Below are 17256 nucleotides of genomic sequence, written 5' to 3' on the forward strand. Positions count from 1 at the left end.
CACCAGCTTAGGCTTCGGCAAGAGGCGGAGAATCGATCAGCCCATTTCCAATTTAAATTTCACTCCATTAGCCTGTAACAAACAAAACTTTATTACCGATTCAATCAATCCCTCCATTCAGCCAGGCTTCTTCTGCAACACGAGCGTTTATTTTCTTCTCGCTTCGAAGCGAATGTCTGTTCACCGAAAACGAATGTCGACGTTATCCTGATGTCGATGTCTTTTTCGAATGACTCAGTGACAAACAATAGATGTAATGAGAACGGAATCGTTCAACTAATATCAAACCGAAAGTAAAAAATTCGATCGAATATTGCGATTGTTGGAGAATCGCTAGGAGGGAAACTTGAATTTCCCATAAAAAATAGCAAATCTATATGGGATCGTGTGAGATGCAATAAACACAAATATAAGCGCAGTCCAGCCGGTGATAATGAAAGAGTCATTAGAAAGCAACAGAATACAAAGATACGGCCCAGCATCTCGCCCTCGGAACGGCACACTGATTCACGTTGCTTGAAGGAACAAAACGACAGCAAATGGAGCGGAAGTGATTGAAAAACGATTTCCGACTTTTCTCTCGTCTGCCTTAGCGCCACTGACAGAAGTTGCTGCAGCCTACGGCACCAGTCGGTACGGAACAAGGCAGGTAAATGACTTCTGTCTTCAGTTCCGTCACAAACGGTGGAACGATTTGATCCCGTTGGGGGAGGTTCAACGAGGTTAGGGACCTCTGATTTGAATATCTGCAGCTTCCGCGAACGTTTTTGGTGTTATTGTCAGTGGCGCGAAATTGGGAAAAAAGTGTTTTATTTTGAATAGGTCGGTTTTGGCCATCATACGAAGTAAAATCAGTCGATTCTCTATTATTTATATTCAAGTTTATTGATTTGGATTCCTTATTATATATTTTAAGCAAATAAATTAACAAATAAATTATCAAAAACAAAAATAAATATCAATTTCCCCAGAGCTGGCTGAACCGATATTTACAAATTTAGTGTCAAATTGACGGTATAACGCTCCCATAAAATGCTATTGAATTTTTAGTTTTTCGAACTTCAGGTTCAGGAGCCACGAATTGAAGAGTGCGGTCTCATAGCAAGTGAACTGGGATCTCCATGGTGTCCAAATGGCACGATACATATTAAAATGGATGTATCGTTACTTGGATTCGCGGTTCTAGATCTCTAACCATCAATTGAAGTAGCTTGAACCACATTGGCCACTTATGATACCCCGGAGGAACTTGTCAAACTGCTGAGTCAAAACGAAACACAAAGCCAATTTATCTAAGTTAGATATTGTACCCTCATTTGATCAAATCATACAATTTTTGCCCATTTAGAGAGCTAACTTTTTTCATATTTACAGCCATTTTTCTTTCAAGTTGACAAAATTCGAATTCTCTTTTTCGTTCTCATAACAGGGTTTATTTAGACGTTCGTATATGTTGTGTGAACTGTTTGGATTTAGTATCTAATTAGCGCCAAACCATTCATTTTCGAACGCTAGGTCGAGACACAAGTGTTTTGTTGCCAGTCCGTTCAGTAAGAATAGTGCTAATCCGCGTTCAAGGTTATCTTGCAAACTCTCCGCCTCGTCGAGGTTTCAGTATTTTTTCCCATCTTTTGTGTTTTTGTTTCTGAGTAGCGTTAGCCGGCCAGTGACCAGTGAAGCTCTGTTCTTCTAGTAACCCGTTTGTATACCGTAATATACACAAGTTAAGTATTAGTTTATGTTTCCCCTTCTTGGTTGTCTTACTAACGTGCACTGGGCAATAGGCTCGTGTAAAAATGACTTCCCCTGACGGCGGTTCATCTCAAGGTGAGATGGACGTCGAAACAAAATCGGCTCCCCGGCTCAAAGTATATCCTAGCTCGACCACCGGGCCCTTCGTGACCTTCTTCCGGACCAAAGACAAAAAGTGTTTGAGACTGTTACTCGAGTTCTGACGGATCGGTATTCGGCCGTGACAAAAATATCGAAACTTCGCCCTGATAAGCTTCGGGTGGTTGTAAACAGTTTAACTCAGGCAAACGATATTGCTGGCTATGGGCCCTTTACGAAGGAGTACAGGGTGTATATACTAGCAAATAGGGTTGAAGTCTGTGGGGTCGTTTCCGATTCGAGTCTAAGTTGCGAGGACCTGCTGAAATATGGGACTGGCTGATTGAAAGACCCCATGCTTAAGCCAGTGAAGATACTGGAGTGCCAACTTTTGCATTCAGCATCAGTCGCAGCTGACGGGAAGAAAATATACGTCAACTCAGACTCTTATCGGGTAACCTTCGCCGGTTCTGCTCTACCCAACTATCTTCTCTTTGACAAGGTTCGTCTACCTGTTCGCCTCTTTGTGCCGCGGGTTATGAACTGTACTAATTGCAAGAAATTGGGACACACAGCCTCCCATTGTAGCAATAAAGCCCGTTGTAGGAAATGTGGTGGGAATCATCAGGATGAATCCTGTAGAAGGGATGTGGAAAAGTGTCTCTACTGTGGGGGAAACCCACATGATTTCCCAGCATGCCCCGCGTATAAACAGTGCGAGGAGAATCTTAAGCGTTCCCTACAGGGACGCTCTAAGCGATCTTTTGCAGAAATGCTTAAGATAGCTACGCCACCGGTCCTTACGAACATCTATACTAACTTGTCTACTGATGAAGGCGACAGTGATGAACCCCAGGAGGGAACATCTTCTGCTGTGCCTAGAAGCAATAGAAAAAGGAGGAGCATTTCCTCTCCCAAGCTTCGTCGTAAAGGCCAGAAGGTGTCTCTTCATGCCCCCCCCCCCCCCCCTAAAATAACTACTCAAGTAAGTACTGGTGCAAAACCGAAGCAAGTCGCTCCCGGTTTCAGTAACCTGAGCTCAGAAAAGGAATTCCCAACACTTCCGGGAACATCAAAAACCCCAAGTGTTCCCATATCTCAGCCAGAGAAAGAAAACAGCGCTGGCTTAATAATTTTCTCTGACATTGTGGACCGGATTCTTACAGCTTTAAATATTTCTGACCCCCTTAAAAGCATATTGATAAGCTCTCTCCCCACAGTAAAAACATTCTTGATGCAGTTCACTGCGAAATAGCCCCTCCTTTCAGCAATTGTATCCTTCGATGGCTAATTCATCGAACGAGGTCACGGATTTAATCACTGTTCTAAAGTGGAATTTCAGAAGCATTATCCCGAAAATCGATTCGTTTAAAATCTTACTAAATAATTTGAAATGCGATGCATTTGCCCTATGCGATACATGGCTCACTTCAGCAATAACCCTACACTTCCACGATTTTAATATTATTCGCTTGGATCGAGTAGACTCTTTCGGAGGAGTACTTTTGGGGATCAAAAATTGCTATTCTTTCAATCGAATCGACCTTCCCTCGACACCAGGCATTGAAGTTGTCGCTTGCCAAACCAGGATTAAAGGCAAAGACCTTTGCATTGCTTCCACCTACATCCCCCCTAGAGCCTCAGTTAGCCACCGACGGCTTTGCGTTATTGCGGAACTCCTCCCCGCACCGAGGCTAGTTTTAGGTAACTTCAACTCCCACGGTACGGCACGGGGTTGCCTTCATGCCGGTAATCGATCTACCCTACTCCATGAGCTTTGCGACAACTTCAATATGACCACTTTTAACACGGATGAAATGACACGGATAACTGCCCCTCCTGCGCGACCGAGCGCCTTAGATCTGTCCCTCTGCTCGACATCGCAGCGGTTAGATTGCATGTGGAAGGTATTCTCTGATCCCCACGGCAGCGACCATCTGCCAATCGTAATTAATATTGCTAACGGTTCGGGGCCACCGAATACAATCAATGTTTCGTATGACCTCACACGAAATATTGATTGGAAGAGCTACGCGTCTGCGATATCCGACAAAATGGAGTGCACTCAGGAGCATCCTCCGGAGGTAGACTACGGGTTCTTGGCTGGCTTGATTCTCGATGCCGCGATTCAAGCTCAGACTAAACGCGTACCAGACGCGAACTCTCCCGGGCGTCCTTCAAATCCATGGTGGGACAAAGAGTGCTCAGACGTGTACGCGGAGAAGTCCGCTGCGTATAAGACCTTTCGGGACGACGGGCTGCCAGCTAGCTATCGACAGTACGCGAGAGAAGAGTTTGATGAAAGCCATAAAACGTAGCTACTGGCGCCGGTTCGTCGACGGACTAACGAAACATCGATGAGCACCCTTTGGAGTACGGCCCGGCGTTTACGAAACCGAAACAGTACTAATGAGAGCGTGGAATATTCAAACCGTTGGATATTCGATTTTGCCAAGAAGGTTTGTCCGGATTCCGCCCCGGCACAGAAGATCTACCGCGCCGTGTCCCCTCACGATAACGTGAACGAAACACCGTTTTCGATGGTGGAGTTCTCACTTGCTCTCTTGTCATGTAACAATAAAGCCCCAGGGCCAGACAGAGTCTCATATTATAGAATCTGCCAGACTCTACCAAGAGACGCTTGTTGAAATTATTTAATAAGTTTCTTGAGGGTAATATTGTCCTTCATGACTGGAGGCAAGTGAAAGTCATCGCCATTCAAAAACCAGGAAAACAGGCAGGCAAAGGCACGAACGACTATCTTGCGTTGCTCTCAACAGAAATTCAAATGGCTTATGCTAGCAAAGAGCCGATGGCATCAGTTTTCCTAAATATAAAGGGGGCTTTTGATTCAGCAGAATGTCATGTCAATTCCTGCACGCTAAGGCAGCTTGCAGATGACAGTGTGGTCTCTATTACAGGACCCAAAGTCGTCGATCTGCAAGGACCATTGCAAGATACCTTGGACAATTTGTCTGCTTGGGCCCTCCAGCTGGGTATCGAGTTCTCCACGGAGAAAACTGAGCCAGTCGTATTTTCAAGGAAGCGTTAACCAACGCAACTATAGCTTCAATTAATGGGTCGAACTATTGCTCAGGTTTCAATTTTCAAATATCTCGGGGTCTGGTTCGACTCTAAAGGAACCTGGAGATGTCACATTAGGTATCTGAAACAGAAGTGCCAACAAAGGATCAACTTTCTCCGTACAATAACCGGAACATGGTGAGGTGCCCACCCAGGAGACCTGATCAGGCTGTACCAAACAACGATATTGTCGGTAATGGAGTACGGGAGTTTCTGTTTCCGCACTGCTGCAAACATACATTTCATTAAACTAGAGCGAATCCAATATTGTTGTTTGCGTCTTGCTTTGGGTTGCATGCACTCGACACATACGATGAGTCTAGAAGTGCTGGCGGGCGTCCTTCCGCTGAAAAATCGAATTTTGGGAACTCGCATATCGATTGCTCATCCGATGCGATATCTTGAACCCGTTAGTAATTGCAAATTTCGAAAGGCTTGTCGAGCTCAATTCTCAGACCCGTTATATGTCCTTGTACTTCGATTGCATAGCACAAAATATCAATCCTTCCTCATATTATCCCAACCGTGTCAATCTCCCCAATGCTTCTGATTCTACTGTTTTCTTCGACATATCCATGAAGGACGAGATTCGTGGAATCCCGGATCACATACGTCCGCAAGTGATCCCAAGCATCTTTCATAGTAAATTTCGAAAAGTCGACTGCAACAAGATGTTTTACACCGACGGGTGAAGCCTCAACGGCTCCACTGGCTTCGGTATGTTCAATCAAAACCTCACACGCCTCATTCAAACTCAATGCAATGATCCTGCTTCACTTTACGTCGCAGAACTTGCTGCTATTCAGTATACCCTTGGGATTATTGATACTTTGGTCACCGATCATTACTTTATTGTCTCGGATAGCCTCAGCTCAATCGAAGTTTTCCGTTCAATGAAACCTAGAAAGCACATTTCATATCTTCTGGGGAAAATCTCGGAGCACCTGCGTGCTTTGTCTGTAAGATCGTACATGATTACCTTAGTTTGGGTTCCCTCGCATTACTCCATTCTAGGTAATGAAGAAGCGGACTCTTTAGCTAAGGCGGGCGCTTTAGATAGTGACATATATGAAATACCAATTTGCTTCAGCTAATTTTTCATTATTTTTATCAGAGAACCCTCGAAAGTTGGTAAACTTCATGGAGCAATGGTGAACTAGGAAGGTGGCTACATTCGATAATCCCAAAGGTATCGACGAAACCTTGGTTCAAAGGGATGATTGTGGGTCGGGATTTCATTCGTGTGATGTCTCGGCTCATGTCCAATCACTACACGCTGGACGCTCATCTCCTACGTACTGGGCTCGCAAATAGCGGTATCTGCCCCTGTGGCAACGTTAACACGATATTGAACATATCGTCTGGGCATGTGCTGATAACTGTTCTGCCAGATCATAACTATTGGATTTCCTTCGGGCCCGAGGTAGATCGCCCAATGTCCCTGTTCGAGATGTACTGGCACTGCCAGGTCGATCGTTATATATTTGTTGCATTTATCTTAGGCCAAACAGTGATCCTGACTTGTACAACGTTCACTCTTCTGCAGTCCAAAGCATCCTGGACAAATGCAATAGGCGCGACAATGTACTTGTTGTAGGTGATTATAATCTTCCTAATCTTCGGAGGATTTTTGATGATGATTATAAGTGCTACCTTCCTGAAAATGCAACCACGGAACAAGAGACGGCCATCACAGAAACTTTGGTCGCTGGTGGCTTGTATCAAATCTGCTCTGTTAGCAACGTGAATGGACGGACCCTCGATTTAGCTTTCGTCAATGACACGGACGTTTTCGAACTGATTGAGCCTCCCACATCTATAAGGAAGGTTGACCCTCACCATAAACCCTTCGTTTTAAGATTTGATATGCGTTCTGATGACGGTGAAGCTTTTGATACAATTAACGACCACTTCAACTTTGACTTTACTCGATGCAACTTCGATAAAGTCTCAATGGCCATTGGTGCACTCAATTGGCGTGAGATGCTGGTTGGAAATGACTTAGATCAGGCAGTTGTGGCGTTCTATGATGCCATATATGAGATTCTTCGCCGTAATGTTCCTAAAAAACGTGTCAGCAGAAACGCAGAATATAAATTTCCGTGGTGGAACGCTGAGCTTGGTCGCCTACGCAACGTACTCCGGAAACAACGAAAGCGATATTTACATCATAGGACCGACGACAACAAAACTATTCTTCGTAAAACTGAACTGCAATATGAAACAGCCCGGAACAGTGCATTTGGTGAATATCTGAACCAAGTTCAGTGCAGCCTTCGAAATAATCCTTCGACATTCTGGACATTTATAAACATCAGAAAACGTTCTGTGGGTGTACTAGAAAATGTCTATCTTTGAGACAAAAATTTACAGCCCGCTGCCAAGTCGGCGAAACTTTTTGTAGATCACTTCCGAGATGTATTTTCCAGCCCTCCTGTCTATCCATCGCAACAGTACCTTGAAACTTTGCCAATGCATAATATCAATCTTCCTCTTCCTAACGTATATGATTCTGATGTAGCGAGCGCTCTGTCCAGTGTTGATCCTTTGAAAGGGCCTGGTCCGGCTGACTTGCCTCCTGTGTTTATAAAGCATTGTGCCCGAGCACTTTCTGCACCAATAAGTATTATTTTTCAGCGTTCAATCTCGGAAAATATTTTCCCAATGGCATGGAAAGAAGCTACTATAGTTCCTATTCATAAGGCTGGAGATAGGCACAATGTTGAATACTACAGAGGAATCTCGCTGCTGAACTGCCTAGCTAAAGTTCTGGAAAAGTTTGTGTACAATGCGATGTACGCTGCTTCTTCCAACATAATCGACGAACGACAACACGGATTTATGAAAAAACGCTCCGCCACTTCGAACTTGATGACGTACACGAGCTTTCTTGTTCCAGCTGCAGAGAAGCGTCAACAAGGCGACGCTATATATTTTGATTTCGCAAAAGCATTCGACAAGGTGCCCCACAACATTGCTGTTTTGAAGCTGGAGCGACTAGGCTTTCCTGAGTGTGTTACCAGATGGCTGCATTCTTACCTCTCACAACGATCTGCCTTCGTTAGAATTGGCACTACATGCTCAAGCGCATTCGTAACGCCAACCGGTGTGCCTCAAGGAAGTCACCTAGGCCCACTGATCTTTCTCTTATTCATCAACGACCTCTGCACCCGCATCAACTCTGAAAAACTGCTCTATGCTGATGATCTGAAAATCTTTCGTTCAATTGCTTCAGCACTGGACTCTGCTGTGCTCCAAGACGATATAACCAATATAGAGGAATGGTGTTTGCTGAACGGTATGCAGATCAACATTGATAAATGTAAGATGATAAGTTTCGGACGCTCGGCAAATATAAGGCGTTGCGAATGTACTCTTCAAGCCTGTGTCATCGAGCGGGTGGATTCTATCCGTGACCTGGGAGTGTTATTCGACAGAAAACTTCGTTTCGCCGACCACATCACTGCAACAACGGCGAAGGCTTTTGCAATATTGGGTTTTCTAAAACGGAACGCTGTCGATTTTGTGGATTTCTACGCCCTGAAATCTTTATACTGCGCACTGGTCCGGAGCACTTTGGAGTATGCTGTACAAGTATGGGCGCCATCAACGCCGTTCAAAGTAGCCGACTGGAGCGCGTTTAGAGAAGTTTTGTACGATTTGCTCTCAGAAAGTTGCCTTAGAACGACCCGATCCGTCTTCCGCCGTATAATAACACTAGTTTACAAATTTTGGGTTAATTGCATGAAGTTAAGAAAAAAGGTGTTTTCTAAGTCAATTTTGGGTCGCTGAGCACGAAAATCATATCCATTTTCTTTTTCAATGAACTATTTTTGTGATTTTTTAAAAAAGGTGTTTTTGAGCACTTTTTGCGGTTTTTAGCGAATATCTCAGGAACAAATCTTCCGATTAACACAAACGATAAAATACCAACAATTTAGGGTTAAGAGCAACCAAAGTCAAAAAAGTAGTGTTTCGTAAAATTACTAATTTTTGGTTGATTATTCATAAAAAATAAATCTGCAAAAAAAATCTTTTAAAATCTTATGTGACAGGCAAACTTCTCACGTGAATTTTAAGCCTAAGATCACGAAAATCCGACAAAAACTGATGATGTTATTAGGCACCGAGTGAAAATTGCTCTGTTTTTCACATATTTCTTTTGGTCTTAAATAAGATTACACTAGTTTACAAGAAAAATGAAGTTACGAGAAAAAGTGTTTTCTAGATTAATTTTGGGTCGCTGAATACGAAAATCAAGTCCATTTTTTTTTTTCAAAGAAGCATTTTCAAGTTTTCTTTGAAAAAGGTGTTTTTGGGCACTATTTTGGTTATTTGTCAATATCTTGTTCAAATAGGATCCGATCGAAACAGTTCGAAAGGTATTGATGTGCCCTTTCCGAAAATGTATAATATGCGTAGATCAAATCTCGACAAACATATGATTACGGCTTAAAAGCCAGCTGTCAAAATTCTCTTTGAAATGAAATTCAAAAAAAAAATGTTACACGCCAATCACAGATGTTTATAGCAAACAAAAGAAAAAAAGTTTTCTCTTGTATTAACTGCTATGAACTGTGTTTAGCTAGTAACGGTTTGTCCGGAATTTCCTTTCAAAGAGAATTTTGACAGTTGGCTTTTGAGCCGTAATCGTATGTTTGTCGAGAAATGTGCATTTATTATGATTACAATCGACCAAAGTAAAAAAAAGTAATGTTCGACCTTTTTTAAAAAAATGCATATTTCTAGTAAATTTTTTATAATAAATCAAGGACAGAAAAAAATTCTTTTAGAATCTAATGAGATAAATAATCCTTTTGCATCAATTTTAATCCAATGGTCACAAAAGCCAGATGAAAAATGTAGATGGTATGACGCACTGAATGAAAATTGTAACTTTTTATTTTTCGCACAATCATACTTTCGGTTGAAATAATCTTCTATACTTGATAGTTATTGTTTGTGTTGGGTACTGTTTTCTCGAGCTTGCATCCATCCATCCTGCGGCATTTGAATGGTTTTGGATATTTTATTGTACAACTAAGTGCTCTTTTTAAAATGTGGAAATATCGTTGAAAAAGTTTTGTTTTGTCTGTGGTGAGTACATATTTTACGAATTAAAGGAATTTTAGCCTTCTGCTTCAGCCGGTCCATCATCAATACACAAGAATTCACTCTCAAACTTCAAAACTCAAGTGAAATCAAAGACGATGAGATTATGGTCTCCTTTGACGTAACCGCACTATTCCCAAGTGTCCCTGTAAAAGATACCTACTAGAGGATTGGTTATTACAACAAAATAACAACAGTCTATTGAAAAGCAAAGTAATATCATATATCCATCTTACTCGCCTTTGCATGGAAGAAAATTATTTCACATTCCGGGGTGTCTTCTATAAACAAACCACGGGTGCTCCGATAGGTAACCCACTCTCTCCATTTCTTTGTGAACTTTTTATGGCAAACTTAGAAGAATGTTTAAAAGAAAAAGGTGAGCTACCAGAACGCTGATGGCGATACGCTGACGATATCTTCTGTATTATCAAACGTAAAAATTTATCCCGGATGTTGGAAATCATTAACAACATCCATAAAAATATCAATTTTACACATGAAGAAGAGAAAGATAACAAATTGCCCTTCTTGGATGTGCTTATAAAAAGAGAGGGGGGGGGGGGGGTCCTTTGTAGGAAACCTACAAATACTGAGAGAATTATACCAAATACTTCAAAACATTCATATCAGCATAAAATGGCCGCTTTTCACCACATGGTCCGTAGAATGCTTACTCTACCATTAGGGGAGGAAGCAAAAACTAAAGAAACTGAATTTATTTTCGAAACAGGTAAGCTCAACGGGTATCCAGAGCAAACCATCCAATCAATAATTAATAAAAAATTTAGAATCCTTCATAAGCGAAACCTCACAAACTTAACTCCAACAACTGAAAATTTAAAAAGGATAGCAGTAGATTTCAACCAGAATACGGCTAGGATACCACTTAGGAAAAAATTAAAAAAGTTTGGTGTAGATCTAGTTTTCAGTAGTAAAAATTACCAGCTAAAATCAATACTAGGATCCACAAAGGATCCGATAGAAACACTGAGCAAATCGGGGATATACAAAATATCATGTTCACTTTTAAGCTAACGTGCCTTATCAAATTAACGAATTGAATAAAAAAAAGAGTTATGTTTCAGTGTACCGTTCAAAATATAAATATTACAAAATGGCATGATGAAATGAAATATGAAACTGCAATTGACTGCTCGTATTCGTGAGTTACACTTGGATACTGTTTCGGTTCACTAAGCGAATATGATGATGTAGCAGATATTTCATCTGCTGCCTGATTATTAGTTCGAAACCAAGTGAAAATCGGCTCTACTGCTATAATGGGCCCAACACCTTACTTAAATCGTAGAAATAATGAATTGAATTTTTTGAAAGCTACATCTGTTTGACGAAATAGATAAATTTTTAATTTTCGGATTTCAATATAACGTTTCCTCGGATTCCATATGACAGTGTTATATGTTAGAAAAATTATTTATTGACTTACTTACTTTTTAATAATTAATGTTTGGCAAACACGTCGCTGCGATGAAATTGAGACCACGTAGGCGAAGACTGTTCAGCGGGTGAGGCAATGATGTAACAAGTCACAATCAGTAAGGATTATATGTGTCAGTAGGATTATAATACTGGTCATGTACACTGAGAATCGATTGCGAAGTCTAACCGAACCAAAAGGTCAAGTTCCACAACGGAATGTAGAACAGTGGGTTTTCCTTAGGCGATGACGGTGATCCAAAGTGATTTGGTGGGCCTACGACAGGGGATCATCCTGCTTACAAATAGAAACCTTTGAATGCAATTTCCGTATAAATTGAACTTCATAACTTGCCCTTCGTCGAAACGTTTCCCAACATTCCATTCCCTCACAACTTTGGGATTTGAACTTTTTTTCCTGGGAAAATTGGCTGCCACAGCCAATTTCGGTTTTCACGCCGACGAGCGCCGTTATTCGCACTTTCTTTCTCTTTGCGGGGCTTCCGTTCGGATGAATAAAGATTTTGGGGAAAGTATGAATGTAAATGAAATTCATCATGCTTCATAAATATACATTTTCATCTCATTTTTATTTCGTCTTTATTTCGTTCCATTCACTCTTATTCCATAGTAGCTATCAGATTCAGCTAATTTTTGTTTATACATTTTTTTTACTTCTGCTAAGATTACGTGAATCCCGTAATTCATTCAACTATTCGTTTTACGACACTTTCCTGTTGTCACTTAACGAAGCAGTGTTAAAATCTTACCAGTTACAGTAAACTATCAAAGTCTAATGCTGTTTAAAATTTATATGCCGCTGTTTAACGTTACGTCATTTTAATAGTTTTTTTTACAGATTATTTTACACGGGCGCAACCTTTACTAATGTATTTTCCTAACGATTTAATTCCAATCGCCACCAGGGGTGAATTTGTCTAAGGCAGCAAGAGATCAAATATTAACATGCCAGATGCAGTGCACTTTTCCGAATAAGTCTTAACGCAAATATCATCAAAAACCACTACACCTGCTACTCTTCTGCATCAGCAAGGTAAGAACATACATCAACTGGAAGATGATAGATATATTTTTAATCTCTTAGCGATCGTCTTTCCCTCTCGTATGTGCTCAGTGCAGAGATTCTGGTGAAGTTTTTTTTATTATAAAATGAACAGTAGATGGGGCGTAACCGGATAGAAGTCGAACTAGTTAAACTAAGCAGGGTCGATGTACCAATAGCCGTTTACTTATGGAAATAAGTTATTAAAATGTGGATAACTTATTTCCAACTCCTGCTTTATAGAAAATCAATATTTGAATTTAAAATCGCGTTTCTCGTTTTATAAACACATGTACCAGTAGTTTCGCTATGGCGTATTTCGTTTTCTAAAGATGCTTTCCCTTATTGATGTTATAATTAATTTCTTCTGATCCTCCAAATAAATTTTAATCTTGATGGTTGGCATTGCAATTAGTCCTATACACCCACTGTAGCAACTATTGATACTTCTCGACAAATGAACCACCCACCCTACGTTAGCTCCATCTAGTTCGTCTGATTTTGATTTACTGTTCTAAATCAAGCCATCGATGTTGGCTACAGAATATGGATGGGTGTTGATTTTAATTTATCGATTATCTTCTCGTCCTCCCGTTATGTTTTCCTAGTTAGAGTCTACCATACGTGTGGTATACGCCAGCAAGTGCCTAAATAACGATGTAACGGCTATTTAAGGATTATTTAGTCCTTAGAATGAATTTTATCGATGTGAACAACCTAACTAAATTGCCTGACAGAGGTGATATGGCCTGTTAATAGAAAAATGATAGACCCTAACAAAAAATGATTTTCATGTTGCGTTATTAACACTTTTCCTCTTCCCATTGTTTATTGATCAGCACAGAAATTGTTTTCTAAACTGTCACATTGACGTTTACCTACACTTTGATGTGATGTTTTCTGAAACGCTTCCCCGGAATGTATCTGCCAACCGCGTTTGTGTAGCAAATATTGATGCTCAGCTCTAAAAATAAAATCGATCTCTTACCGCCATCAATCATGATTTAGAAAAATTGCTCCTTTTTTATTCGATCCACCGTTGCTATCGTGTTCGGTTGTTTTAGACTATATGTGCAGCCGTGGATGTTTATGGTCGCCACTTCAGGAAAGGGGGAACGAACGTTTTATGTACTGTCGTAACGAGCTACCCAAAAAGAAACAGACACTTCACCATAGTCCTGGCAGCAGCAGCAGCAGTTGATCGGGAGGTCGTCGTCTCACCACTCGATGAAAAATTGAAGGGGATTTATCTGCCTGGAGGAAAATTTGAGAAGAGAAGAAAATTTACTGTAGTAGGAACATACTGCGGTGTTGTGGCACTCCCATGACGATCAGATTGCAGGAGCTTAGCATTCGAGGGGCAACTAAATACCCTACTGTCGATTTTGACGAGTGAGTGAAAATAGGATGAAATGTGATTTGTATTGCTGCTGTTTGGGTTTGATTGAGTGGGAGAATGAAAGGCGTTTGATATCAAAGATTTTATTTGTGTCGCTTCTGGTGCGGTGTAATCCGTTTCCAATCAGGCCGAAGGCTGTAAAATAATATTTTTCGTGATTGCGGTTTAGGGAACTTATTTGAATATAAAATTGTTTGGGACTCAACTTTTCCGATTGTGAAACATCTCTTGGAAGTGTTGCAACTAAACCGAAGCCAGTAGTTCCTAGTCTCGGAGGATTAGAGCTCAGAGAAAAAGTTCCCGGAACATCCGAAATCTTAAGTGTTCCTTGGTTTCAGTTCGAGACCGATCGCAGCACTGGAATTATCAAATTTCCAGACATAGTGGACTGGATAATAAAAACTTTCAATATTACTGATACTATTAAAAATCTTATGTTGGATTTTCTCCCTACAGTGAGAGCATTTTTGAAGCAGTTGACTGCGATTGTATCCTTCGATGGCTAACTCAACGAACGAGGTCACGGATTTGATCACGGTTCTATAGTGAAATTGCAGAAGTATCATTTCGAAAATCGCTTCCTTCAAAATTTTAATAAATAGTTTGAGTTGCGATGCATTTGCATTATCTGAAACTTGATTAACCCTTTCATGCCCAACTTTTTTCTAGTACATATAGGGTTTCAAAACTATTTCTCCTTGAAAAAGGTGGGATCAAGATACACGATAAGCCTTTTTTTTTTCATAAAGATAAGTGCTTCCCTCGCAGTGCTAGAAGCTGCTCAATTTTTGCCTTCCAATGCTCAATACAATTCACCTAGCATATTTACAATAGTCCAATTGCGTGGAAAACGTAGTCAAAGACAGTCTAAATTGATAAGTTGAATCAGTTTTCAATAACATTGCAACATAACGAAGATATATGAAAAATTCATTTTCCGTCGTCAACGTCAACTGTTCCTGGCAGCACTGCTCCATGGGAATCCAATCAGACTAATTGCAATAACTTCAGTTCTAGAGCTGATCCTTGGAACTATAAATACTCAAATGAAAGACAATAGTCACATTTATTAGCCTTACTTGTTTTTGTGAGTAAATCTTGCATCAATCAAAGGTTATAGCTGTTTAAAAACGTTGTTGTCCACAAACAACATGGGCATGAATGGGTTAACTTCCGGTATAGATCTCAACTTCCACGATTTTACTATTATTCGTCTGGATTGAGACACCCTCTATGAAGGAGTGCCTTTGGGGATCAAAAAGTGCTGTTCCTTCTACAGAATAACCCTTCCCTCGATAACAGGTATTGAAGTTGTCGCTTGTCACGTTGAAACCAAATGTAAAGGCCTTTGCATAGCTTTCATATATATTCCCCCCAACACCGCGGTTTGGAACCGACGGCTACAAGACATCTTAGAATCCCTACCTGCACCGCGATTAGTTTTAGGAGACTTCAACTCTCATGGTACAGTATGGGGATGCCTCTTTGATGATAACCGGTTTTCCTTAATTCACGATCTTTGCGATAACTTCAATTTGACAATTTTAAACACAGATAAAATGACTCCCCCAGCGCATCCGAGCGCCTTAGACTTGTCTTTCTGCTCAACATCGCTGTGGTTAGACTGCATGTAGAGATAATCCCTAATCCCCACGGCAGCGACCATCTACCGATCGTAGTCTCAATCAATAACTGTTCAAGGCAATTGAAATCAATCAATATTTCGTATGACCTCACACAAAATATCGATTGAAAGAGCTATGCTGCCGTGACAACATCGACTCTACCCAAGAACTTTCTCCGGAGGAAGAGTACAGCTTTTTGGTTTGCTTGATTCTCGACAGCGCGAATCAAGCTCAGACTAAGCCAGTACCCGGCGCGAACATACAAAAACGTCCTTCCAATCCGTGGTGGGACAAACAGTACTCAGACGTGTACACAAAGAAGGCCGCCACGTATAAGACCTTCCAGGATGAATGAAGAGCTTGATGAAAGCCAAGAAAAGTGCACACTTAGAAAAAATATTGTAAATTTACGTCTCCTGAACATGGTACGAGCATCAAAAATTACATAGTTTTCGTTTGATTTTAATTTTACATTTCGTTGAATTTTGCCAGTCAAGTAATTTTACTCCACATGTGGCGTTTGTTTAAAATGTTGAAGAGTGTAATTTTAGGGCACTGCGTTGGAAAGTACATCTTTCATGTAAAATTAAACCGAACACGGTTATATTTCGGTTCGTTAGATTGTGACAAGTTTGGAATTACGTCAACGATAAAATTCAGATTTTTTTAGTGTGAAGTTACTGGCGCCGGTTCGTTGACGGACTAACAAGAGAAACATCGATGAGCACTCTTTGGGGCACGGTCCGTCGTATGAGAAACCGAAACACTACTGACGAGAGCGCGGAATATTCAAACCGTTGGATATTCGATTTCGCCAAGAAGATTTGTTCGGATTCCGTCCCGGCACAGAAGACCTACCACGCCGCGTTCCCTCATGGTAACACGAACGAAACACCTTTTTCGAAGGTGGAGTTCTCTCTCGCTCACTTATTAACAATAAAGCTTCAGGGCCAGACATAATCCAATTCAACTTGTTAAAGAATCTGTCAGACTCTGTCAAAAGACGTTTGTTGGACTTATTTAATAAGTTTTTTGATGGCAACTTTTTCCCAAACTGTTGGAGACAAGTGGGAGTCGTCGCCATTCAAAAACCAGGAAAACCACCCAATTAGCAATTGAAGCTTTATTGCACGCTACAAGTGCAATCTAAGTTTTATGAGTGGCTATAAAACTATCATAAAACCTCAACTGTTGCTAGGGCAGTCTCCGATCACAACTCGTATTGACCGATTGCAATGCTGTTCTGTACCCGGAAGTTGTTCGAGAAAATGATCTTGTTTCGTCTCGACAATTGGGTTGAAGCAAATGGCTTTTTGTCAGATGCACAATTTGGTTTCTGCGAAGACAAAGGGACGAACGATTGTCTCAACAGAAATTCAAATGGCTTTTGCTAGAAAAGATCAGTTTTCTTAGATGGGGGCCTTTGATTCAGTTTCTTTTAATATTCTTTCAGAGAAGCTGCACCAGCATGGTCTTTCAGCGACTTTAAACAACTTTTTGCTAAACTTATTGTCGGAAATGCACATGCATTTTTCGCATGGTGACCTATCGACATCACGATTTAGTTACATGGGCCTTCCCCAGGGCTCATATTTAAGCCCTCTGCTATACATTTTTTTTTATTTCGATTATAGAGGTACCTTTAGGTCATTCGTCTCTTCGGGTTAGAAAAATTTCTTATGAAAAATTTCTAATCCTATGTG

At 40.8% G+C, this 17256-nt stretch overlaps 1 protein-coding gene across 3 annotated transcripts in view; it reads right to left on the bottom strand.

The window, feature by feature from the left end:
- Window positions 1-12027: 12027 nt before the first annotated feature.
- LOC131683823 (basement membrane-specific heparan sulfate proteoglycan core protein-like) overlaps window positions 12028-17256 on the bottom strand; it is a 171344-nt gene continuing 166115 nt past the window's right edge. For 2 of the 3 annotated variants that reach the window (XM_058966153.1, XM_058966154.1), the window contains one exon: window positions 12028-13783. In XM_058966153.1, coding sequence (XP_058822136.1) covers window positions 13747-13783 — 37 coding nt within the window. In that variant the 3' untranslated portion in view covers window positions 12028-13746. The remainder of the gene's footprint in view (window positions 13784-17256) is intronic. The other variant, XM_058966155.1, reaches the window with a different exon arrangement.

This window comes from Topomyia yanbarensis, chromosome 2, assembly GCF_030247195.1.
Source record: "Topomyia yanbarensis strain Yona2022 chromosome 2, ASM3024719v1, whole genome shotgun sequence".
NCBI classification, from domain to species: Eukaryota; Metazoa; Arthropoda; class Insecta; order Diptera; family Culicidae; genus Topomyia; species Topomyia yanbarensis.